The sequence below is a fragment of the Emys orbicularis genome, chromosome 2 (assembly GCF_028017835.1).
Source record: "Emys orbicularis isolate rEmyOrb1 chromosome 2, rEmyOrb1.hap1, whole genome shotgun sequence".
Lineage (NCBI taxonomy): Eukaryota > Metazoa > Chordata > Testudines > Emydidae > Emys > Emys orbicularis.
In genome coordinates this window covers 62,194,375-62,219,887 of record NC_088684.1, presented here as the reverse complement: position 1 = coordinate 62,219,887, position 25,513 = coordinate 62,194,375, and the positions used below count along the sequence as shown (strand labels likewise).

Below are 25,513 nucleotides of genomic sequence, written 5' to 3'. Positions count from 1 at the left end.
TGTTCCCATTTTTTTTATCTAGCTGTTCTAATTATACAGGCAAGTAAGTTTCTATCTGATGCTTTTATAAGACTGCTATGTGCTAAGAATGATTAAACTTGCTTTGCATTAGATTTTCCCTACCAAGGAGTTTCAATACTCTTCTAGATGGCTTTGTTCCACTGCCCTCCATCTGAATTTGAACTAATGTCCTCCTGGAATGAAACAGTTTACACTTTTAATACCCTTTACATTTTTATACTCACAAAAAACATTTCAAGTAAGATGGACTGAAATTAGAGGAAAATTCATTAATTCCCAAGTAAATGAGGACATATTCTGAAGATTTGTCATGCTGAAAAAAATTAAAAATTTTCACTTTCTTATAACATCTATAAACCTCAAAGCCTGTTACAAAAGATGTCCTCATTCCCATTTTACAGGAGGGGAAGTGACTTGATCAAGGTGTCAAACTGATTAGTGGCAAAATTTGCAGTAAAACTGAGGTCTCTTGCTCCCGATCTGATGCCCTGCTAAATGTGTGTGACAGGACTTTTTGACAGTTTGTGTTGATAAATATGTTGGTCCTTTAAAATATTACTTTTTACAGATAATTATAAACACAACATCCCAAGGAAGTATATTTTTTTTGTTGTTGCTTTGCTGAGGTTCACCTGTGGCTTGGGGTTTTTTTTTCTCATCTGTAACTGATTATTAATTCAGAAGCCCATCTTAATTTACTGTCCTTTTACTGCAGCAGTAATTAGTGATTGCATATATAACGAGGCGAGCTAATGTGTTTTCAAACCCTGATGTAGTATACAAAGTATAATGTGGTCCAAATTCATTTGCTACTGCCTGTGTAATACGTTACCTACAAGGGGATTTCAAACAGTTAACTCTTTGATATTTTTTCTTTTGATCCAGCCATCAGTTTTCTTTGGAACACCAACACCACCTATTAATATTCGCAAAACACCTTGGTCCAGATTGAGACCACAAATAAACAAACACTGCCAAGTGTACTACCACCATAAAATGCATGCTGCAGAGAAATAAAATGATTAACAGGTTTTAGTCAGCCAGTTTGGAGGTTTGAAACCTTGGAGCATAATGTTTACACTTGAAATAGCTCATTTTTGAGAAAACCTGTTGAAAATGATCCTGCTTATAACACAGCAAGGAAGTCTGGAGAAGAAGTTTATGTTCCATGGGCCAAATAACAGCTGGTCCTGTGTGGGTGTTCTGGTTGGGGGGCGGGAAGGGTGGATTTGAAAGGAGAGGTCAGAAGGGCCTATTTGCTAGCCCCACCTCGCCTCCATGTAAACATACAAGAGGCAGCTATAATTTGGCTGCAACCACTGATGAGCACCAGGGGTGTGGATGACTAGCCCTGGCACAAGAATTTACCAGCTCAGAGAGGCAGAGCCACAGTTCCATTCTCTGTGTACTGGCGATATCACCAGGGCTGTGTAAGGGAATGCAAGCTGCATCTATTTAAAGGTATAGTAAAAGCTTCTATTCATTGCACTCCATCCAGAGCCATTGGGAACATTGTGGCCCTTTACAGTTGTCATGTCTCCCATCATCTGCTTGGACAGGTGTTCTAAGGAATTCAGAGTTGAGGAATGGACCAAATTGCCAGCAGTCAGCTGTTTTCCCCCCACAAAGTAAGTTTGACTTTGAATGACTTAATACTGTCATACATCCAGGGCTGGCTCTGGCTTTTTTGCCGCCCCAGGCAAAAAAGCCTCCCGCCGCCCCCCCTCCCCCCCAGCGCGGCAGGGGAGGGCGCCGAGCCCGGCTGTGGGCCGCTCTCCCCCACCAGCCGGAGCGCCGGGGGGAGGGCGGAGAGCCCGTCCGGGGCTCCGCTCTCCCCGGCGGCCAGAGCGCCGGGAGGAGGGCGGAGAGCCCGGCCGGGGCTCTGCTCTCCCCGGCGGCCAGAGCGCCGGGAGGAGGGCGGAGAGCCCGGCCGGGGCTCTGCTCTCCCCGGCGGCCAGAGCGCCGGGAGGAGGGCGGAGAGCCCGGCCGGGGCTCCGCTCTCCCCGGCGGCCAGAGCCGGAGCGCTGCGCCGCCCCCCTCCAGGTGCCGCCCCAAGCACAAGCTTGGTGGGCTGGTGCCTGGAGCCGGCCCTGCATACATCTGTGTTATCACCTGTTTTCTACCCTGAAGCTTCAAGTGCAGTGCATTCAGGTGATCAATTACATCTGTTAGAAAAGCAAGGTTGCAGATAAAAGTGGAATCAGCAAGCTGTGGAACTTCCTTGTTTTTCATTTTCATGAAGGAATCAATCTCCTCTCTAAGTGCAAAAAACCCTTCAAAACATTTCCACAATTCAGCCATCTAACTTCAGTGTGATACAGAAGTTCCCCATATTCGCTGTCCATACTTGCTAGAAAAGAAGTGAACTGTCTGTGATTCAGCCCTCATGCACGTATAAAATTAACGGTTTTAACAACTACATCCATAACTTCCTTCATTTGTAGACTTTTACTACACAGAGCTTCTTGGTGCAAAATGCAATGTATACTGGTGAAGCTAATTCCTGGTATATTGAGACTGTTCAGTTTGGTCTTCAATAATCCAACCACACTAACATTTTCAGAGCACATTGATGGTGCACCATCCATAGCCAAAGATACGAGTTTGTTCCATGGCAGCGCAGCTTTTTCAATGCACTCTTCCAGTCCTTGAAATATGTCACGTCCCGTTGTGATACCCTTCAGTGGCGTTAAGTCTAGCAATTCTTCAGTTATATTCAAATTACAATCTACACCTCTAATGAACACTGCACACAGTGCAGTATCTGATGCATCTGTACTCTCATCAAGAGCAATTGAAAATGCTTCGAAGTCTTTTGCCATTTGAATCCATTGTTTCTGCGCATTATCTGCTAAATCCGTTATCCTGCAGGCAACTGTATTGGCAGACAAGCTTATGCCTTGAAAAACTTTCTTCCTATCACGACATAAAATTTCACTGGCCTTCACAAGACATTCTTTTAAGAATAGGCCTTCTGTAAAAGGTCGCGATGATTTAGTTATTTCGCTTATCACAAAACTTGTTTTTAATGAATCTTCGCTAGACTTGTTAATCTCCGAAAAGAAATTTCTTTGCTTGGCAAATGCTGCTTTAAGTTGCCGAACTTTTTCCTCTCGGATTTTTCCGGTGAATGCATCATATTTTTCACGGTGCATCGTGTCGTAGTGCCGACACACGTTATACTCCTTGGGAACAGCAATCGTTTGCTGATAAATAAGGCATTGAATTTTATCTTTTATCTCTGTGAAAAAATAAGAATTCTCCCATTTGTCTTGGAAAACTTTTTCTTCCATGAGTGTTTTTTTTGACACTGAAGTAATTTCAGAGGGGTTTTAATAAAATATAAACACTCAGTAATGCACCTCACTCAAACGACAAAACACGCATTTACTTTTAGAATTACTTCCGTTCAAGATGGCGGTATCATCAGAAAGACAAAGAGTAAGTAAGTAAACACACTTAAAAATAGGGCTTGATATCGTACCTGGACTGTTCTAAATACACCTCTACCCCTATATAACGCTGTCCTCGGGAGCCAAAAAAATCTTACCGCATTATAGGTGAAACAGCGTTATATCGAACTTGCTTTGATCCACCGGAGCGCGCAGCCCCGCCACCCCCCCCCCCCACCGGAGCGCTGCTTTATCGCGTTATATCCGAATTCATGTTATATTGGGTCGCGTTATATCGGGGTAGAGGTATATAGATTTACAGGTAAATTGTGACCATGATGCAACGTGCTGTCCGCCATGTTTTTCGGACAACAATTCTTGTAGTGCAGTGGCCTTTTCACTGTACTTGTATAATATTATACAAGAATCGCACTCGACAATGAATATTTTTAATAACAAATATTAGCAGTAAATAAATTCCATCATAAACAATAATCCTCATTGATTTTTTCCCCATTCAACAATCTCGACATTATGTAAACAACAATGATGCCGATGTACATTACCTTTCAACAAGTTCCTTCTTATTCCCAATATGCTTCAATTCCCGACAATGTAACCATTTTTTCAGCTGGATTTTAAAGTGCTTTTCCATTAAAGAATGTCAGTTTTGCACCTGGAACATCATTTTCAGTTAATGTTATGTGCATAAATTCGTTGTTACAAGCCATTGTTCACAGTATTTTTTGCTAAGAATCGGTCCCTGGCTGTCTGAAAGCTTATCTGTTCTATTTTTAGAATGATCAGTGACGTATGACATTCGTGTACGGTATCGAGCCCTATTTGCATGATTAATTATTTTACAAATTCTGGGTGTCGTTGCGAGCCACAGGAACCCGCGTGTTTGAGACCCCTGCGCCATACTGTACCTTTCTCTGCATAACCTGGGAGGAAATCTCATGAAGCTGTTGAATGTGAGAGAGTAGAAATATTGATTGTAATGAGCTAGCGTAATGACAGAAACTTTGTTTTTCCCATTGGCCTCTGACGACAAAGCAACGTCCTCTCTTGCAACACCACTGTTCCAGTACTGGACAACTCCCAAGTTAACAAGCTAATAGTTTCAAATAGCCTAGGAACTTTCAAGACCAATTATAGGGCTTAGAGCCCCAAGTCAGCAAAGCACAAAGCATGTGTTTTTTAATTTCATTTAAGTCAGCAGGACTTAAGCACATGCTTAAGTGCTCTGCTGAATCCTGGATCCAGGAAGACATTCTTTCTGAACATCTATTTTGTAATGTGATTTCAGAAAGTTAGTTCATTAAACAACCTCACTACTTGGTCCTTCCATACCTGTACACTGTGCATATTTAAATTAATCCTCGTTCTTTCAGAGTCTAATTCTGCTAAGAGTTAATCCACTTCCTTTGGTTTCAGTGGGAGTTAGGGGCACTCAGTATCTCATAGACTTTGATCCGTCCGTTGTGTGGATTGAAGCCACAATTTTCAAAGTTGGGTGCCTAAAATTAAGTTCCTAATTCTGTATTTAACAGCCTGCATTAAAAAAAAAATTTCAAAAGTGCCAAACACCAAAAAACCCCACTGAAGTTACTGAGAGGCCAGGTGCTCGGCCACTTTAAAATTAGGTCACTTCTATTTAGGAGTTGAACTTCAGACATCCAACTTTGAAAATGTTGTTGTCAATGTTTATGAAAATTACAGTAAAACCTGTCTGATTCTCTAAAAATTCCCACACATAACCAGCAATCTCATCTCCCCTTCTTAGCAAATATTTAACAGCATGATGCTCTAGTGGCGTTTTGTATTATAGGACTTAATAAGTTTTTTGTGCTCTATAGTACAGCATGCTAAAATATACCTAAATATTATACACGCAGCAGGTAGCACCGCCTATTATTAAGGGTGCCCAGCACTTCCCATTGTAAGATCATGTTCTCGGTTGCTTATAAATAGTGCTGGGCAAAATTTTTCAGTTTCAGATGGAACTTTCTCTCACTGAAAAATATAGATTTGGGTTGACTGAAACATATTGCAAATTCATGTCAAACTTGCCAGATTGTTTTAGTTGGGAAAAGAAAACTCAAAAAAATTCTTCAAAAATTGAAATGTTTTGTTTCAACGTTTTTGAAATGAAGCATTTTGGTTTGAAAGCTTTTCATTTCAAATTTTACTTGAATTTTATTTAAACAAAAAACACAAATGAAACACTTTTTTGACCTGAAGCAATTTTTTTAAATTATTTTTTTGGTTTTAGTTTTTTGGTTTGTTACTGAACACACAGCTCTACCTATAATTTGGATAACTTTTGAGCTGAATTTTTTCTTCCTGGGGTTATGCTTCAGGTGAAGGTTTTTGGAAAATATTACCTAAAATGATCCAGCCATTTCCAAGAACAAAGCAAGGGGAAAATATGTTGGCCTTGTCCATGTAAATTCTGTCAACCTTTTCTCTGGAAAGCTCTAGTTTCTTTGTACTTTGGAGCAGAGGCTTGAAATCTGGCAGGCAGGTGGCCTTCATGACAGATATTTGCCTTTTATCAGGGGGTAGCCGTGTTAGTCTGTATCTACAAAAACAACAAGGAGTCTGGTGGCACCTTAAAGACTAACAGATTTATTTGGGCATAAGGTTTCGTGGGTAAAAACTTCTGAAGAAGTGAGGTTTTTACCCACGAAAGCTTATGCCCAAATAAATCTGTTAGTCTTTAAGGTGCCACCAGACTCCTTGTTGTATTTGCCTTTTGACATCCCCAGTTCTGGTGTCCACAATTCAAGAAGGTTATTGATAAATTGGAGAGAGTTCAAAGAAGAGCCACAAGAACGATTTAAAGCATTAGAAAACATGTCTTAGCAATAGACTCAAGGAGCTCATCTAGTTTGCTTAACAAAGAGAAGGTTAAGCAGTGACTTGATTAGTTTGTAAATAGCCTACATGAGGAACAAATATTTAATAAAGGACTGTTCAATGTAGCGGACAAAGGCTTAACAAAATCCAGTGTCTGGAAGTTGAAGCTAGACAAATTCAGACTAGAAATAAGGAGTAAAATTTTAACAGTGAGGGTAGTTAACCATTGGAACAATTACCAAGGTTTCTGGTGGATCTGGCAATTTTTAAATCAAGATTGGATTATTTTTAAAAAGATATGTTCTAGTTCAAAAAGAATTATTATGGGGAAGTTCTCTGGTCTGTGTTATACAGAAGGTCAGACTGGATTATCACAATGGTCCCTTCTGGCCTTGGAATCTATTAATCATATGTGGAAGAAGGTTAGAAAGGCAACCTTATTTCTGGCATTTCCTAGCTTTTGAGTGTTTGACTTTACAACCTTAATGTTCTTTTAGAGGGAGAGAGTGTAAAGTAAACTAAAATACACTTTGTTAAAATAACTGATTAAAGTACAGTTGGTGATGCATTAGCCTTGTTTCTTTTATTAAATGCTTTGCTGGTTTGCAAAATTCTGTGCAATATATAGTGTGGATTTCAGTCATTAATGCTGAGTAATGTGTGACATTCTACAGTATATTCAACACTGTTTATTTTGCAAAAAGCCTTATGTAATCCAATTTTACTTTAATCTTTCAGGAAAGAGTGACTAAACTATCACCTCGTCCCCAGACCGAAGAAGAGCTATCTGCCCTGTTTGAGGCATCTATGAAACTTTATTAGTTTAAATATATTGCATGTTCTTTAATAATAAAAACTAACATGGAGGTAATTTTCCACAGACATGGTCTAAACCAGTTCAGATAATGAAGGAACATGGAACTCTGATGCTTGTATTTTACTATCCACTGCCAAAAGGTCAGGTAATTCATGTTCAGTTCAACACTGGTTTTGTGATTTAGGGGCTGATTGTGTAATCAAATTGACTACTCATGTAAAGGTTGTTGGCTCAGATCTTAAGCTTTGCAGAGGACTTTCTCTTGCTTGAGAGCTGGACAAAAAATGGAGATAATTTGTCCTGGAAAATTTTTTTAAAATGTTCAGGGGGTGAATTTTATCTTGTATTATAATTTTCTATGACTATTTTTGTCTTTAAAAAAAAACCCAAACTATAAACTGTGTAGGAAAAACAGGCCACTCCTCCTCAGGCAATAGTCTCAAACACAAAATTTGAACCTGCTCAATTCAGAAGGTTCACCTTATGATTTTTCTACTGTCTCATTCAATTTGGGGCCTGATATAAAGATGGTTAACATCATGGGTAAAAAAAATACATAACTTTTTAACAAGTCTGGAAAAGGCTTCACAAAACTTTTGTTTCACAGTATTTATTTTTAAAGTGGCTTGCTGGGCATTTTTGTCTTTTCCTTCAGAAGTTATGCGTGGGAATAAGTTTGCTTGTTCCGACAGGCTAACTGATTACCTGTCAACTGAAAAAGCAAACTGGCAGAAGGGGGATAAAATTCAAATGTAAGTATTAAAATCTTTTAAAACTTTCCTGGATTTTTCACCCTCTGTTGAGCCCCTTTGGGATAGTGAGATTTGCTGCCTGCGTAGCGTAGCATAGTATTTGCTGCCTCACACAGCAGTCTTATACAGAGAATATTGGAAAACAGGAAAATTATTTTGAAGAGATTTTTAAAGTTATTTCTGTTTTGTGGAGTTTTAAATGAACCCATTTACTGGTTTTCACAAAAACTCTGTGACTTTTAGTATTGCTATTTTAATCAATATTTTATCAAACTTTTTACCAATTTTTTATTTATTGAAAGCCATGTTGTCTTACTGAAAACTGGGTTTTCTGTAAAAGAAAAATATCAATAATTTTGAAAACAATTTTGATAAAAATAGCAATTAAAAATGTTGCAGAAAGTTTTTTTCACACAAAATAGAAAATTTTGATAATGTTGACAAATTTGTCAGAAAGTTTTCCAAAAAAGATCAGTTTTCAAAAATTTCTTAAGCAAAAAATATCAACCATTATAAGATGTTTTCTCTGTACTAGACAGGGCTTTAATGTCAGTCATAGTCCCAGTTTGCTTCAGCAAATTCTGGAAGTTGGCACATGTCTATATCACAGAACAGAAGAGAGAGAAGGGGTTTTTTTAATTGAAAATTATTTCTATTAGGCACAGATTTCATTGGCATTGTACTGCAACACCGGCAGCAGTATATACAATACTCAGACTGTATTCATGTAAAACAAATTCTGATGTCTTTTAAATTCTGTTCAGGCACTAATTTCATGCAGTTGCCATAGCACAAGCTCGGTGTAGGAAAAGCATAACATGCTAGTTAGTTCCTTTACTCAGTTACTTTTACTCTTTGCCTCATTATGATTCTGTTCTGCAGCCACCCCACATGCAGCTCTTCCACTGAAGTAGAGGAAGGATGTCTTGTACATTTATGACTATTAATCTTGGCTCAATAAGACTGGTGCCTTCCAACCACATGTTAGGACCTTATGATGTAAATATATTAGATGTGTGGTTTTTAGGTCCCTTTAGTGCTCGGTACAAGGTTGGATGGATAGCGATGGAGACTGAAGGTCCTCTGTCTATCCACTGAATGGGTAAAGCATGGACAGTGGTTATACAGACAGCTCTGCCAATATCCCTCAGCCTATTCTGAGAAGCTAATTCATTTTCCCTGTCACTCCATATCCATTACCTCCTTGCTCATTCTAGTGAAAATGCCAACAAGAGCCTCAATTGTGAAAGCTGGTTTCACAATGTGTGGATTTTATTTTCTATATTACATTGTTATCTCAACAAAGACTCACCCTGCGCTTTACCTTTTTGTTGCATCTTTTATATATAATTTCTGTTCTCCCTCTCTGTGAAGTTTCATCTTTGTGCAATAGAAATGGTACAGTGCACTGAGGAGACAATTTTTGTGGGAATCTATCTTCTAGCCAGACATTTTGGAATTGGAGGGGATGTAGCTTCTTCCAATTGAACAGCGGATGAGTTTGTTAGGTATGTTATTTCTCCTGAGTGTTTTGATGGGTAAGAAGGAAAGTGGGTCTTTCATTCTATCATGGTTCTTATTTACCATTTATATTGGTATGTGAGTAATTAGTAGAATGGCTTCACTACTAATAGTACTTTACACTTACATATAACCCCTTTAATTGAAGGAACTCAAAGCAATTTACTAACATTCGTGAATTAAGCCTCACAACACCCTGCGAGGTAAGCTAGTATTATTACCCCTATTGTATAGATGAGGAGACTGAGGAATGGAGCAATTAAGTGACTTATCTATGGTCACACAGGAAGCTTGTGGCAGAGTCAGAAATAGAACCCAAGTCTCCTGACACCTAGTCTTACGCATATCCATAAGACCATCCTTCTACTACTAATTATTAGCCAGTGCTGAAAACTGTGTGAGAAGAATCAAGAGATGAATCCATCCCATTCAAATAATAACAGTTTGACAGTGCTCGTGGTGTTAAATCCAGAACAGGATCCAGGATACGAGTACAGTTTATTGGCAGTTTTATTTGCCACTGAGTTAGAGGTTTTTAATGTAATAAAATATACTATTCCGTACCTGAAGGTCCACATTTTCAAACGTGTGCACATATCTTTGTGCAGGTCCAGTTTGCACTCATGAATATGGGACTTGTGCATGTGTGGTTACAACTCGTGAACACCCATTGGTTGGGCACGTGTAGAAAATCTGAGCCACTTGTTCTTCATCTGATTTATAAAAATGTTAATGCCTCAAACTCTAAAGCCTTCCATAATGTATCTTGTATAGTTTGAATGGTGCCTTTGGGAGCTATTGCAATACAAATAAGTAATGATGTATTTCCTACAAATATAAGCATGTGAAAATGTTTGAGAACTGTATTTTAACTGTCATGTTAACTTGAATCTTGAAATGTACCTGTGAATCCAAACCATTCAGAGGAAATAAGCTTTCATTAGCTTCGCTGGGCAGTATGATTATTCCTGATTAGATGCTTAATGAGCTGACAGTATGTTGACAAACCATTGCATTGTGAATAATTGAAAAGAATGTCCAATTTCCAAAAATAAAGAGCATCCTATCTACTGTACTCTCTCTGTCTGAACACTTATTTGGGGCTTGTCTACATTAACCGCTGGATCAACGGGCAGCGGTCGATCCACCGGGGGTTGATTTATCGATCGCCGAGCACTCTCCCGTCGACTCCAGTATTCCACCAGGGCGAGAGACGGAGTCAACGGGAGATCGTCAGCCGTCGACTTACCGCAGTGAGTAGATCTAAGTATGTCGACTTCAGCTATGTTGTTCACGTAGCTGAAGTTGAGTAACTTAGATCGATTTCCCCCGCCCCCCAGTGTAGACCAGGCCTTGGACACTGAATATTCAATATATAGTGTTTAAGTCCTATTATAAATGGTTACAAGACCAGCATATTTTGAATGTCATATTGTTAGCAGTAGAGCTTGATTGATGTTTACATGGATTCAAGGACTTTCTTATGGATAGTTTACATTTAAATCACAAAAACAATGAGGACTCCTTGTGGCACCTTAGAGACTAACAAATTTATTTGGGCGTAAGCTTTCGTGGGCTAGAACCCACTTCATCAGATGCAGAGTATATTGAGGATCTTTATTTTAAAAACAAGTCCAATACCCAGAGCAGCAAAGGAGACAAAAATAGATTGAAAAATACTTTTATTTAAAAACACTTAACTTATGTGAGTAGCTCTGGAAAACACAGGGCAAAATCTAAGGTCAGTTACCACATGCACTTAGGGCAAGTCTACACTATAGCGCTTCATTGGCGCAGCTGCCTAGCTGTAGCACGTCTGGTGAAGACATGCTATGCCGATGGAGAGCACTCTCCCGTCAGAATAATTACTCCACCTCGGTGAGAAGCGTAAGCTATGTCGACGGGAGAGCATCTCCCATTGACATAGTGCTGGTGTAGACGGCGCAAAACTTGCGTCACTTGGGGGAGGGTTTTTTTTCACACCCCTAAACAATGTAAGTTAAATCGACTTAAGTGGTAGTGGAGACCTGCGCTTAGTCATCACAACATATTTACTTTAATGGGGCTGCCAGGGCTGTGAGCATCTGGCCAGGTGCTGAGTCAGCAACATTTCTCACATTCCGCAGATCTGAAAAACAAAGGAAAGGGGAGATGTTAATTAAAAGACATATAACAAGGCTAAGTAACTACTCCCCCAACTAAATCTCTGTATATTACTATGGTGCTCCCGCACTCATGTATATCATTCCCACCACCCTTGTATCTCCTGCCCAAGGAGCAATAAAACCCCTGGGGCCTCACTTAATTAGGTGGGGCAGGGGGCAGGAAGAACTTGCTGCAGGATACTGAAGGACCAAAAGGTATGTCTTCCCAATGGGCTCAGCCCATTCCTGGCTCACAGAGGGAAGGAAACTTAGGTCAACTACAAAACAAAGCAAACCAAGGCAGAAAACAAATGGCAAAAACATAAACTTACAAACACTATTGAATGAATAAAAGAAAATCAAATCAAGCTCCTTATCTCCTCAAGCACTGACAGGCTCTGGCAGCATTTCAAGAGGAGATGGGCCCCTTTCTGCCATGACATCTCCGCTGACAGTGTGCGGAGGGAGCAGTATGTGTCCTCTACCCTTTCTGCTGCATGCCCAGATTCTTGTACAGGACAGATGCATTTGAAACATCCCTTAGTACAACCTATAAAATATAGATAGGTGCAAATAGATATTGTATACTTCATAGGCACTATGTACCCACTTGAATGCTTGATTTTGCAATCTTAACACTCATTTTAACTTTGTAAAATGCGATTATAACTAACGTTGGCTGTGGTCTGCAGGTTACTATCTTTTCTGTGAAACAGAGCTTTTATTAAAGCTGACATTTTCTAAGCCATCTTATATTTTTATGATGTATTTAGTTAACCTATTTGTATGGTACCTCTCTCAAAGCATCTAAGCCCCATTCAGTACAAAGCAATACTAGTCAAAAATCCTAATGTTGGACTTACAAATGAATTGTGTCTGCGGTAACACTGGCCAATAGTCAGGACCTGTTTGGGGCTGCATTTAAGCATGTGCTTACAGTTAAGCAAAGAAGTGCTGTCCTGAATGGGGATGTACTTAAGAAAATGCCTAGAGGCTTTCCTGACTCAGGACCATACATTTTTAAGGAGCAGATTCTATTAAGCTAAAAGTATCAAACCTGAATCAGGGAGCACTTGATGGTTTCCATTATCACATCTCCCCTTCCCCCTCCCCTGCTCATTATTTTCCAAAATCACTCTGTCTGAGGCTGGACACTTTCAAAGTGAAGTGGCTGGCAGAGGTGCTTTTTTTTTTTTTTTTTTAATTAAGATTGAGCAGAGTCCATTCTACAATTTTTGAATCATGGGGCAGAGAACAAATGCAGTTATCCCATAATAAATATATGGGTAATATTAACAACACTATTTTAAAAAGAGAGGTATAACCAAAATTTCTGAAAGATGTAATTAAGCAAGGACATTGAACTAGCCCTGAGCAAAGCCTGTCACTTGGTTTTGGTAAAAAGATTTAAAAATAAAATGAAAAACATTATGAAATCACTTATGAGCTTTTGTGATTTTTAGGAAAGGCAGATGAGACTCTGCCCCTTTGCCATATCACTGCACATGCTCTTGCGAATAAACTAACTCCACTGGCAGGAACAGGGGCTGCTGTAGCTGGGACACTTAGTGGGAATGAGATTGACACTCTGAATATTTGGCTCCAGACAATCTGGTCTCAATTTGCACATGCAATTTTTGTAGACTATTCCCTTAGAATGCATATGTTGTACAGTAATTCATTTAGACTCACTTTGCTCAAATAAAAGTTTGCCCGTGCATATTCTATCACTTATGTGCTAGGGTGCACAGTGGATCCCCTTACGCAGTTGTGCATGTGACAAAGCAGAAGCCACGGTTTGAAAACTTTGTCCTAAATGTCCCAATGAAACACAAAACAACTTTAAAAAAAACCGCAATAACAGGAGAAAAACTGCAGTTGGCTGGAAATGAACATTTCCTGACAAATTTCTGTATTCTGTACATTCTAAACTTCCATTAAAAAAAAAATTCCTGTTGTAATGGCCATCACAATATAGACTGGTTTAAAAAAAAAAAAATTACAGCCAAATTAGAAAAGCTAAGAACCAATCTTCCATAATCCCATTCATCTCAATGCAGTGTTAATTTCAAAGTCTAAATGGAACCATTTTCAGGCTAATAGGAGAGCACGTCAAAAAATATTGTTCAAAACTTTTTGAGAAAAATTACCTTTTTCAATTTTCATAGAAATCTGAGGGGGGAGCATCAAAATTTTCTATATTTTTGGAGGGGGGAAATGAAAAAATTGTTTTCAAAAATGGAAGCTGAAAAAAATTGGTTTTGTTTTCTCAAAAAATTGGAATTTTTTTTTAAGAATCTCAAAATATACTTATTTTCTGACCAGCTCTAAAGGTAATATTAGATAGTTGCAAGTTTTTCCCCTCCTTTCTCTAAATTAAAGGCAAAAACTGTTCATGCAACATTAAGGTTGCACAGTTAAAAATAAATTGAAAAAAAAATCGGTAAGTGCAAAAGTTAAAGTTCCGAGAGCCAGGTTAATGTGGGTACATTGTAAAGACATAGCACCTGATTCTACTCTCAGCTACACTGGTGCAAATGTAGTAACGCCTTGCATTAACCTCCATTGAAATCAACAGAGTTACACCAGTGTATCAGGCCTATGTCATAGTTCTGTTCCTGTTTTCTGGTTAAAGGTTTAGCTTAATACAATATTTTTGTGTCATAAAATATATATCAGAATATAAACAGAATATGCAGTACAGATTGGAACCTTAACTTTTACACTCTGACCTTTGGTAATTTTAATTTAGCCACCTCCATGATGCATCAGTTGTAGTTTTGTGCTTTTAGTAGGATGCTTTATGTAAATATTTGACCATAAAGCTTAAAATTAGCTATGTAACATTGAGATGCTGATTTACATCTGTAATCAAATGGATAACACATTTTAAAGATTGATTGTCAAAGGCGCCAATACATTGCTGCCTCATTATGTGGTGGTGTCACTTGCTTCTATGCGATTAAAGGACGCCATTGTGTGGCATTGTTAATGTTGCTGTGGACGCAGCTGTAGGGGGTTTACTCTTTGTGTAGAGTTTAATCTCTTCTCAAATGAAAGTTAGACAAAGAATAAATCATCACTGAAAATATGGATGTATGTTTTAAATAGATATTGGGCAAAAAACTGCTTTCCTCTTCCATAAAAACAAAATGACAACGTATAGCAAATTTTGCTTTTCTGACCTTTTTCACCTTAAGAAAGATTAATGGTTGTTTATATTGCTTCGGCAGCACATATACTAAAATTAGAAAGGAACTGGATGCCACTGGGAACGATAAACAAAGCTGTTTTTCACCCCTAGGTCACTAGCACAGATCCTATCTAGGTCTCCAATGACCATCATGGCTGCTGAGTAGCCTATGTGCAGTGGGTTGGTGATCTTAGTCCAGTTCCCAGTAGACAGGTCTCTGTATCATAAACACGGTCGCCACATTTGGTGCCCTTATGGCTAGTCTCAGGAGAGAGGCCAAGGAATAAATGGGTACAGAGACTGAACTTCCTTCCTTCTACATCATTAAAACCAATGGAATTATGCCATTGACTTCAATGGAAGCAGGGTCACTCTCTCTTTGAGGTAGTCTGTTGTAATAAATGGAGCCTAGCAGGCCTACTTTAATTGTTAGCCTAACCGGTGAAAGGTGGGTAAAGGTTTATGAATGGTCACAATGAACTGTATTATAAAATTGTGTAAAGAAAAGATGTAAGAAGACTGAACTCGTTTAAAGGGTTTATTAATACCACTCAAGGATTGTTTTAAGATTATGACTGGTAAACCAGAGGAGTAGAGGACCAGAAATTAATGGACCAAAATTGGTGCTTCAGAAATTAGGCCTAATTGGTGAGCAAAATAATGAGAGGATGGACCATTCCACACATTGCCTTTTTGGGGACCCTGATGGAAGAGACTTTGGAAAAGACAAAAAAACCTTTTTACCATCACTGCAGGAAGAATTGTTACCATGATACCAGACCTTGCTACTCCCATGGGGATGCTTGGACATCATCACTGCACCAGCAAGAACCCCAGCCAGACACATAAGGGATCCTGCTCTGTCTTCCCCTCCCTTGTGTGCTCTTTTCCATTCCCCCACTAACTGCCTCCTGTCCAATCTCTCTTTCTTGGCTTTTGTGCTGCACAGCACCAGCATGGTGAGATGAGACAGGCTGTCCAGCTCTGCTCAGCCTGAGCAGGACGACTGAAGGAGAGGGACCTGACCAAACCAACCAGAAAAACAGCTCTCATGGCTCTTCTGCCAGCCTAAAACCTCTGTCTGTGACTGACCAGCCACCCCAGCAAAAGCTGGATTTTCTCCATCTTTACTATCATATCTCTTATCTCCCTTCTTTCTGTCTGTTTTATCTAAAGCAGGAACATCAGAACATAAGAACGGCCATATTGGGTCAGACCAGAGGTCCATCTAGCCCAGTACCCTCTCTTCCGACAGTGGCCAATGCCCTGTGCTTCAGAGGGAATGAACAGAACAGGTAATTATCAACTGATCCATCCCCTGTCGCCCATTGCCAGCTTCTGGCAAACATAGAATAGGGACACCATTCCTGCCCATTCTGGCTAATAGCCATTGATGGACCTATCCTCCATGAATTTATCTAGTTCCTTTTTGAACCCTGTCATAGTCTTGGCCTTCGCAACATCCTCTGGCAAGGAATTCCACAGGTTGGCTGTGTGTTATGAGAAGAAATACTTCCTTTTGTTTGTTTTAAACCTGCTAGGGATTTTATTTGGTAACTCCTAGTTCTTGTGTTATGAGAAGGAGTAAATAACACTTCCTTATTTACTTTCTCCACTCCAGTCATGAATTTATAGACCTCTATCATATCCCCACTTAGTCATCTCTTTTCCAAGCTGAAAAGTCTGTATTTTTAATCTCTCCTCATATAAAAGCTGTTCCATACCCCTAATCATTTTTGTTGCCCTTTTCTGTACCTTTTCCAATTCCAATATCTTTTTTCAGATGGGGTGACCAGATCTGCATGCAGTGTTCAAGATGTGGGTGTACCATGGATTTATATAGAGGCAATATGATATTTTCTGTCTTATTGTCTATCCCTTTCCTAATGATTCCCAACATTCTGTTAGCTTTTTTGACTGTCACTGCACATTGAGTGGATGTTTTCAGAGAACTATCCACAATGACTTCAAGATCTCTTTCTTGAAAAGGTAACAGCTAATTTAGACCCCATTATTGTATATGTATAGTTGGGATTATGTTTTCAAGGTGTATTACTTTGCATTTATCAACATTGAATTTCATCTGCCATTTTGTTGCCCAGTCACCCAGTTTTGTGAAATCCCTTTGTAACTCTTTGCAGTCTGCTTTGGAGTTAACTAATTTTGTATCATCTGCATATTTTGCCACCTCACTGTTTACCCCATTTTCCAGATCATTTCTGAATATGCAAAGCAATGGGCTTAAATTGCAGCAAGCGAGGTTTCAGTTGGACATTAGGAAAAATTTCCTAACTGTCAGGGTAGCTAAGCACTGGAATAAATTGCCTAAGGAAGTTGTGGAATCTCCATAATTGGAGATTTTTAAGAGCAGGTTAGACAAACACCTGTCAGGAATGATCTAGATTATACATAATCCTGCCATGAGTGCAAGGGACTGGACTAGATGACCTCTCAAGGTCCCTTCCAGTCCTATGCTTCTATGATTCTATGTTAAACAGTACTGGTCCCTGTACTGACCCCTGAGGGACACCACTATTTAACTCCCTCTCTCTCCATTCTGAAAACCGACCATTTATTCCTACCCTTTGTTTCCTATCTTTTAACCAGTTACTGAGCTATGAGAAGACCTTCCCTCTTATCCCATGACAGCTTACTTTGCTTAAGAGCCTTTGGCGAGGGACCTTGTCAAAGGCTTTCTGAAAATCTAAGTACACTATATCCACATGCTTGTTGACCCTCTCAAAGAATTCTAGTAGATTGGTGAGGCATGATTTCCCATTACAAGAACCATGTTGACTCTTCCCCAACAAATCGTGGTCATCTAGGTGTCTGATAATTCTGTTCTTTACTATAGTTTCAAATAATTTTCCTGGTACTGAAGGTAGGTTTACCGGCCTGTAATTGCCAGGATCGCCTCTGGAGCCTTTTAAAAAAATTGGCGTCACATTAGCTGTCCTCCAGTCATCTGGTACAGAAACTGATTTAAATGATAGGTTATAGACTACAGTTAGTAGTTTTGCAATTTCACATCTGAGTTTCTTCAGAACTCTTGGGTAAATACCATCTGGTCCTAGTGACTTATTACTGTTTAATTTATCAATTTGTTCCAGTCAGGAAAATGACTCGGAATTGAACAACAGAACTAACCCTTTTTTCCTCACCAAAGACTGTTTGACTGAATAAGAGACTATAACAAATATTCACCATCTCCAAAAAGGGACTTTGTTAGGTATTGATTAATCGTTTTGCATAATCACTCAATTTCAGCTTCAATGCTCTTTGCCTCATTTTGATTCCTCTCCTTTTGTGTGTTTCAATCAATACATTTCTAACCTTTGACATGAATTTCTAATGTGTTTGCCATGGTACTATGCAGACTGATGTCTCTGTATACCAAACCTTGTTTGTCACTGTTTGATATAGGACAGTGACAGTGTCTCATTAACACATTTGACTTTCTGTGTGACTTTATTCCAGCTAAATTAAAACAACAGGTCCTTCCATAGTGTGATTGAAGCATGAGTATAAATCGGTGTTTGTTCTATGGATAAACAGAGAAATTTCTATTCAGTTCTTTTAACATCCTCAACATCCTAGTAGCTGGGCACCTTCCAGAAATGCACGAAGTAAGCTGACTAGCATTTCTTTCTCTCATGTCTCCCTTTTTCTCTCCAAAGGGAAAATTTAGTAAATATTTTTTTTGAACAACTATTTTCTCTGGCCTGTGCTGTGTGTGTGTTGATGTTTTGAAGGCAAGGTCAAAGAAATGGCCTTGCGTTTGGAATGGAAAGTGGTGCGTTTAAGGCAGTTCTTAGATCATGTGAGAGCTCATTCCACCACCTTAGACTTGCCCCCCAAGGTCACTTTCTGGTGCTGTCAATCTGGCACATTTCATAAGCACTCCTTTTATATTTAAAGTATAAGCTCTACCCTTGTGATGTAATTAACAAGGCTATATACAATGATGCAATTGGCAAAATATAGCACTAACACGAAAGGAAAGATTTTCAAGCAAGGTGAGCATATACTTGCATGTGCATAACATGCATGTGAATATCTGATATACAAATGAGGCATTTGTACAATCAAGTAGTACGCGCACCCACAGGTATGTGTGGAATTTTCACAGCTTGAACGTCTGACCCTAAAGATTTAATATGTTTCCAAGGGTTCAGGACTTTGTAATAATGGTGGTGAAGCCAGGAGCAATTTACTGATCTGTACCAAACAGTGTTCTTTTATTACCTGATACAGCACCAATTAATGTCGATAGCAAAACTCTCCTTGACTGCAATGGTGCTAGATTAGACCCTTAGTGATGCTTCATCTGCAAGAAGAAGAATCCATTTGGTATTGGTACAGGCAAGTTAAACCACATTCCCATTGTTTAGCTGTTGACTCACAGTGCACTGACCTAGCATTTTCAGTGTTCACCCTAGTTCAGGGGTAGGCAACCTATGGCACGCGTGCTGAAGGCGGCACGTGAGCTGATTTTCAGTGGCACTCACACTGCCTGGGTCCTGGCCACCGGTTTAAAACATTTTTAAAACCTTATTTACTTTACATACAACAATAGTTTAGTTATATATTATAGACTTATAGAAAGAGACCTTCTAAAAACATTAAAATGTATTACTGGCATGCAAAACCTTAAATTAGAGTGAATAAATGAAGACTCGGCACACCACTTCTGAAAGGTTGCTGACCCCTGCCCTAGTTATTGACATGGTTGTTTCATGTCTGTTTGCATGATTAGGAATGTTTTGATACAGTTTGCTTTTGTTTAATTTGGATCACAGTTGACTGTAATTTGGCAATTAGTTGAGTGAAAAATCCCGGATTTTTTCTTAATGCATTTTGATCATTATAACGGGTGTCTACAATTTATATGACAGAACGTTCTTGTTCTTTAAAATCAGAACTATTTGGGGACTTGCAGGCTGTCCACAGTAAAGCTATTGGCCCTGGTTCTCCATTGCACTGCAATTTATGTAGTCATTGCATAAAGTAGATTTAAAGGCTGCCATTTGAGAATGAGAAGTGTTATACAGCCATGAGAAGTGTTATACAGCCACTCACTTTACGCAGGTTTAAGTTTTTGTGGACTGTGCAAGGTAGTGAAGAATCACATGTCCCATGTGTTCTGTTTTTGCCTCATGAGAACTTAGGTTCAAGTTCTTGCATTTTTATTCTTTAATCAGTTTTTAAATGTGATATAATAAGTTCTGTGTGCTTCAGGAGAGGATTACCTCCATGTGCCTCTCATCCCCATCTCCCTCCCTATTCCTCCAGGCATTTCAAAGCTAGAAATAGGGATAATTATATATAAAAAAGGAAGACTTGGCTTTGAATTCCATTGGACAAACAGAGCTTCCTAGCGGGGCACAGTGGGAAAATGGGGAATAGTTTGCAATAAAAATAGGGCTTGTCCCCACCTAGGTAAAGATGATTGACATTTACTTTTCTCCAACTGAAGGATCTAGTGATATATTTATTCTTTGGGCTAATATGTCTCAACATGTTTTAAAAATAAACCCTATACTTTACAATTTATTATCACCATTCAATTGGCTGGACTGCTGATGATTTCCAAACTTTGCCTAGTCCTGGAATGAAAAATAACAGGTAGCAATGTGAAAATGCTGTGCTTTAGGAGGATTTCTAGGAGCGCACCAGATGTTTACAAATAACCACATTAAAATCCAAAGGATATAGAATCTACAAATATGTAATTATTCTGAAAAAGATGCCATCACTGGTAAACAGCCAACAAGCCCTTTACTGTTTTATACTAGTAAACCCCATCCTAAACTGAGCTCTGTGCAATAGTTGCAGTGGGGTTTACAGAGTAACTGAATGGATTACCACAGGGGAAAAATAAGGATAAGCATTTTAAATTTAATGGCAAATGGGTCAGAAGAAAATGACAAGTAAGGATCATCAGCTCCTTGTAAATCAAAAATCTTGGGGTCGAGGAGATTTGAAAGGGACTGACTCACACCCAGATTATGATCTTGGAAATCCTCCTTGGTATGTATTTGCAGCATTAACAAATCTTTCTCTGAGGAGATTTACTTTAATCAGATTCCTAGAAACAAGTCACGTACTTAAAGTAGTAAGATCTTTGACACCTTTATTGGCAGTATCAGGAGAGAAGGTAAGGACTGAATCAGCGAAGAAATCAAATAACCATCTCAGTCCTTTCAGAACAGAGTGTAGGTTCACTAACATGGATGGGAATTCCCCCCAGGTTGATGGCAGTAGGTTGTATGGCATTTACATACAAACTATGCAAAAACTACCATAAGAGATTAACGTTTCAAAGACAAGGAGATTCTCCACCAATCTGTTTTAAATTCAACCAATTGTGCCTAGGTATTGCAGGGGTTTGATAACGCTGGGTGATCTCCCATAGCATCTGTGCTGCACTATTCAGACACCACGAGGTAAGTTAAGGACAGAACGATAACCTTAATAGGAAACACTCTTTTGTAGGTGTACTGCATCTCTCCAGAGTAGGTATTTTCTGTTACTGTGGTATCTAAGTGCTCAGGGCCGGCTCTGGCTTTTTTGCTGCCCCAGGCAAAAAATGCCTCCCGCCGCCCCCCGCACCCCGGAGGGGAGGGCGCCGAGCCCGGCCACGGCCCCACTCTCCCCAGCCGGCCGGAGCGCCGCGGGGAGGGCGGAGAGCCCGGCCAGGGCCCCGCTCTCCCCGACCGGCCAGAGCGCCGGGGGGAGGGCGGAGAGCCGGCCAGGGCCCCGCTCTCCCCAACTGGCCGGAGCGCCGGGGGGAGGGCAGAGAGCCCGGCCGGGGCCCCGCTCTCCCCGACCGGCCGGAGCGCCGGGAGGAGGGCGGAAAGCCCGGCCGCGGCCCCGCTCTTCCCGGCTGGCCGGAGCGCCGGGGGGAGGGTGGCGAGCCCGGTGTGTCACACTGGCCGCGGCCCCGCTCTCCCTGACCAGCCAGAGCGCTGGGGGGAGGGCGGCGAGCCCGGCCGGGGTCCCGCTCTCCCCGACCGGCCGGAGCGCCGGGGGGAGGGCGGCGAGCCCGGCCGGGGCCCGCTCTCCCCGACCGGCCGGAGCGCCGGGGGAGGGCGGCGAGCCCGCCGCGCCTCCGCCCTCCCCGGGTGAGCGCCGCCCCCCTCCAGGTGCTGCCCCAAGCACATGCTTGGTAGGCTGGTGCCTGGAGCCAGCCCTGTAAGTCACTAATGGTTAGTGACATTCTCAGTGGTATTTTTCACATCCTTGTTTTAAATTTGTCTCATTTTAACAGTAGAACATAAACAAAAGGGGAAAACAGGCTTTGAAGTCCTACAAAGACACAGTTCTTGATCCTGCATGTCATTGTGCGGCATACAGCAGAAAGTGTGCAGCTGCTACAGGAGGACATGCATGGGCACGAATAAGGTGACGTGCTAGGTACAAGCAGCCAAGTGGCGGGAAGTGTCAATTCCATTGTTTATTTTCTGTAGTTAGCTTTTTATTTATACTATGCTAAAATGTGCGCCTGTTCCCTTATTTGCAGCTGTGCAGGACAGGAAAGGGGCAGCCGCATGTGGACACATTTGAGGAAATATGGACGTGTGTGATCCAAATGAGACACTTAGAAGAACGGGGTAAATTGGCAGCAGGCTCATTGATGTGGGATTTAGGTTCCCTGGCGCTTCCCGCTCCTTGCTGCATGCAGCCCTCCTCTCCTGATATGTACAGCATCATATCCTCAGTATGGGCTGAAGGGGACAGAGAAGGTTGGACCCACAAGGTAGTGAATCTGAGCTCCCTTCCAAGCCATTCTACCCTGTGGGAAGGGGAGACTGGACAGCCAAGTAGAAGGGAGGCCCACCAGAATGGCCTCTCCTCTGTACTCCCAACATATCTGCTCACCTCAAAGGCCACGTGCCCATCCCCAGCATGTGGCTGTGGAATCCTGCACTCTAAGGGGAAGGCAGCCCAGGCAGTAGGTAAGTTCAAAGCTGTAGCAGTTTCAGTTCATGTTGCATCATCTTTTGGGTTTGTCCATGGAAGAGCAATATGTGGCATTTAGTGATCTTTGCCTAGGTATCCAAGCGGTGCATTTTACAGCCATGTGGTATGGGGCCCAATGTGTCATCATGCCAAATAGCTCCAACTGCACAGGTGCAGGAACCACATTTCCAACTGTTCTAAAAAATGATGTCATCCACATTATGAGCCAATACTCAATGTTATTTAAGCTTTGATTAAGCAGAATAGTGCAAAAAATGTGTCCAATTGGTGCCAAAATGATCCTGATTTCCTGCTGACTGGGAAAAAGAAGTCACTGGATCAATATAGATCAAGCTGCTTTAAAAAATCACAAAACAAGTCTGGAAGATTTAATGAGAGTTTGTTTTCCAACAGCATTGTAATGGCTTGTTAGTAGAGTATTATTTGAATGTATCAGACTTTTTGGTGATATTTTTTTTTAAATGCCTTTAGTCCGTTGCCAGTGCAGGGCCTGATCCTGCACGATCTTCATGTGCAAAACTCCTTGGGAGTTCTGCTCACAGGGGCAAGCGGTCTGGGGTCCTAGCTTTGTTAAAACTAACTTGAAACACAATGATGTGGGCATTGCTGGGATGGATTATTAGGAATCTGAACCTGCAACTACATAGCTCTTCTTACAATGAGTAGTCATATGGACTTCTTCATACAGCTTTTGCATGATTGGGGCTATAATTTGTAATCGCATTGATTACCTATTTATGCCTCTTTCTTTCTTAGATGACCCAACCGGCGGCTTTTCTCTAGAACCCTGCAACAGCTTTATGTAACTATTGTGTGTGATGCTCTGAAGCTTTTGTTGGGATTCTGTTTGCATTTTCTTTGTATTTCAATTTGTATTTTCCTTCAAAATAGTAGCGTTTCTGCCTTATCCTGCCCGGCTTCTTGTTACCGACTAGGAAGTTCAGAATGGTTTTAAAATTTCTAAATAACTTTCTTACTCTCATTTGGGGAAAGACCCAAAACACCTGCAAATTTAAATACTCATTTTATAAACCTGTCATATACTCACAAATCTTTAAGTTGTGAGGCTTTCCTTATAATTTTGAAAGACTTTTTCGTAAGCCATTATAGAAATAAGATAAGACTGTTTTGCAGCATGTTAATTTTTTTCAGCATGTTCATTTATCTAGAGAAAGAAGCCCACTGTCTGACTAGCACTGACTCATTAGTAAGTGGTATTGGCTAGCTTCATTTCCCACATCCATCTATGCCAGGGGTCGGCAACCTTTCAGACGTGGTGTGCCGAGTCTCCATTTATTCACTCTGATTTAAGGTTTCGTGTGCCAGTAATGCATTTTAACGTTTTTAGAAGGTCTCTTTCTATAAGTCTATAATATATAACTAAACTATTGTTGTATGTAAAGTAAATAAGGTTTTTAAAATGTTTAAGAAGCTTCATTTAAAATTAAATTAAAATGCAGAGCCTCCCGGATTGGTGACCAGGACCCGGGCAGTGTGAGTGCCACTGAAAATCAGCTCGTGTGCCGCCTTTGGCACGCGTGCCATAGGTTGCCTACCCCTGATCTATGCTATTATTCTTGCACAGTGCACTTGTTACTATTTTGCTTTTTGTTACAGTTGGTCACATTTCTATGGACAATAGATGACACTTAACTGTTCTTTTCCAGCAAAAAACCCAGCACTAACATTGCAGCTTTGGCCTACAGAGGCATGGGTTAGAGATTCTGTGCAAACAGCATACATATGTAGTTTTGTCCCAGTTTATTTTTAAGTGGTTAATTGTGCATACATTTGAGTTCACTCCCATTCCAAAAATACTTGTGGTTTATCCTTATCATACTGCCAAGTTAACAGTAAGAAATAGGCTCAGGTGGCTCAGTAGGGATTAGATTGACCTGTTATGCAACAGAGTATAGGCTCTAATGAGAACAATAAGGTTATAGACTTGAGATGGTAACAGCTCCCATCCACACAGGCCAGGGAAACCCTGAGCCCACCTCTGAAGCCAATGGGATATTTGCCATTGCCTTTACGGGGAGCAGGATTAGGTGTTGAGTTTGTTAGAGAGGTACTAGCATGTTTTGTGAAGCCAGCATAAATAGGGCCTGAAGATTTCTGATGTTTCAGTGTCTTTAATTCACTAATGGATTTCATTTTGTTTTTTTTCCAATAGTGAGATTTTTTTTTTAAGTTGATTCCCTTCCAAGTAATTAACAATGACCCATTCAACAGGACAGGTTTCCCTCCTCCTTTGCCTTAAAAAAGGGATCAGGACAGCGCCAATTCCACAGAGAAGTCCCCTGGCTGCACGGTGCCGTTTCTGAGGGTGTGACAATGGCATGATTTTGACAGTGTCTAGTTCTGACTGCCTGATGCTGATTGACTCTTCACTCCAACCACCACCCTCTCAGTCTCTTCACCTCTGCCTCACTTCACACCTGCCCTTCTGACCCTCCTCTTCTCCCCGGCCCTGTCCCCATCAGCTGCTTTCCCTTCAATGTCTCTTCTCCCTTCATTTTTCTTTCCATTTAGCTGATCCCCTCCACCTACCCCCCAAAAGGAGATGGTAATCATGGAATTAACATCACATTTGTTGCCATCACATCGTTCACTCTGCTTGTGTTAAGTCCCTGTGTCTGTCTTGTCTGCTTAGATTATCAGCTCTTTGGGGCAGGGACAGTCTGCTACTCTGTGTTTGGATGGTCCTGAGGCAGGGCCATCGTAAACATGATCAATAGAACTAACGTGCCCCCTTTGAGAGAGGTGGAATTGGGGATCTTAAAGTGCGGCCAGAGTGATTGTAAAAATGGTATTGTCTTACTTGGCTG

At 40.7% G+C, this 25,513-nt stretch overlaps 1 protein-coding gene across 1 annotated transcript in view; it reads left to right on the top strand.

Moving 5' to 3' along the window:
* ADHFE1 (alcohol dehydrogenase iron containing 1) overlaps positions 1-7,097 on the top strand; it is a 31,131-nt gene extending 24,034 nt beyond the window's left edge. Inside the window, exon 14 of the mRNA XM_065399605.1 lies at positions 7,014-7,097. Within this exon, the coding sequence (XP_065255677.1) occupies positions 7,014-7,097 (84 nt within the window). The remainder of the gene's footprint in view (positions 1-7,013) is intronic.
* Positions 7,098-25,513: the final 18,416 nt, after the last annotated feature.